The sequence below is a fragment of the Neurospora tetraspora genome (genome assembly GCF_033439725.1).
Source record: "Neurospora tetraspora strain CBS 560.94 chromosome Unknown B0H65scaffold_5, whole genome shotgun sequence".
In the NCBI taxonomy this organism is placed as follows: domain Eukaryota; kingdom Fungi; phylum Ascomycota; class Sordariomycetes; order Sordariales; family Sordariaceae; genus Neurospora; species Neurospora tetraspora.
The window spans coordinates 2174895-2175962 of NW_026944387.1; the positions used below are offsets into that span (position 1 = coordinate 2174895).

The 1068-nt window shown below is 56.0% G+C and overlaps 1 protein-coding gene across 1 annotated transcript; it reads right to left on the reverse strand.

The window, feature by feature from the left end:
- B0H65DRAFT_427641 (uncharacterized protein) lies at positions 1-1068 on the reverse strand (the record flags this gene model as incomplete). Its single annotated transcript, XM_062824702.1, has 3 exons — positions 1-123; positions 215-771; positions 834-1068. The coding sequence occupies 3 exons, from the start codon at positions 1066-1068 to the stop codon at positions 1-3; spliced, it is 915 nt and encodes a 304-aa protein (XP_062680596.1).

Below are 1068 nucleotides of genomic sequence, written 5' to 3' on the forward strand. Positions count from 1 at the left end.
TCACATATGCTGTGAGCCCATGCCCGGGGAGCCAGGCATCGACAAGGGTGTCGTAGGGTACTCGTAGCTGCCCGAGTCGGAGCAGCTCGCCGAGTGATCGTATGGGTGTTGCAGAGGAGGAGTCTATTGCCATCCATCATCAGCAACGATGTTCCCGCTTGAGGGTATGGTGATGAGGGTCCGAAGCAACATAGCTTCGTACGGAGGAACTCACGTGAGGCATATTGTCGTATGGTGAAGGAGCCCCGGTATTCATATCGACACCCGGGAGATAGCCGTAATTCATGTAAACACCGTCGTCTGCGCCGGGGTAGCCCGGCTCACGCTTGATGGCGTCACTGAAATGTGTCATGGAGGGAAGCGTCACCGGTACTGGCGCAGTTGTGTAGTACTCGGGATAGGCCGCCTCTGTTGTCACTGGCCGGTACGAGTGCACGGGAGCGTAGAGCATCTCCTCGGGGGGAGGAGGGTACGATGGGTAGGTGAACATGGGTGGCGAGTGCGAATGCGATCGGTCCCTCTCGTCGTACGAAGCGTTGAAGGCGTACTCGTCTTCGGGGTGCATCGGGGGTGTGAACTGGCTCCTGGCAACCGAGACTTGTTTTTGCTGCGACACTGAGGCCTGTTTCTGGGGCTTTACAGTTTGTTGTTGGGTGCGTTTTGTGGTCTTGGTGCTGGCTGGGCTAGTCTTCTCTGTTCCCGGCGACGAGGAGTCATCTGATGTGCCGGCCCGCCTCTCGAGATCCTCCAGGCGCTTCTTGAGCTTCTTCCCTGTAGTGTGAATATTAGCATCCAACTGTTACCAAAGATTGCAGGTCCTGTTGATCACATACTGTAGTTGCGCTGGGCAATGCGGTTCTGGATTCTCCTGCGCTCAGCCAGATCTGAGATCTTTGTCCAGTCCTCATCAGGGTTTGCCGAGCTGCTGAAGGCACTGCTTGTTCCGTGGCCGGAATACTGGCGGGGTGGTTGAGGTTGTTGCGCCTGGTAGGCGTAGTGGTGTTGTTGCATGGTGAACATGGTTGATGGGTAAGGTTCAAGCCCTTGACTCTGAAGATATACAGACAT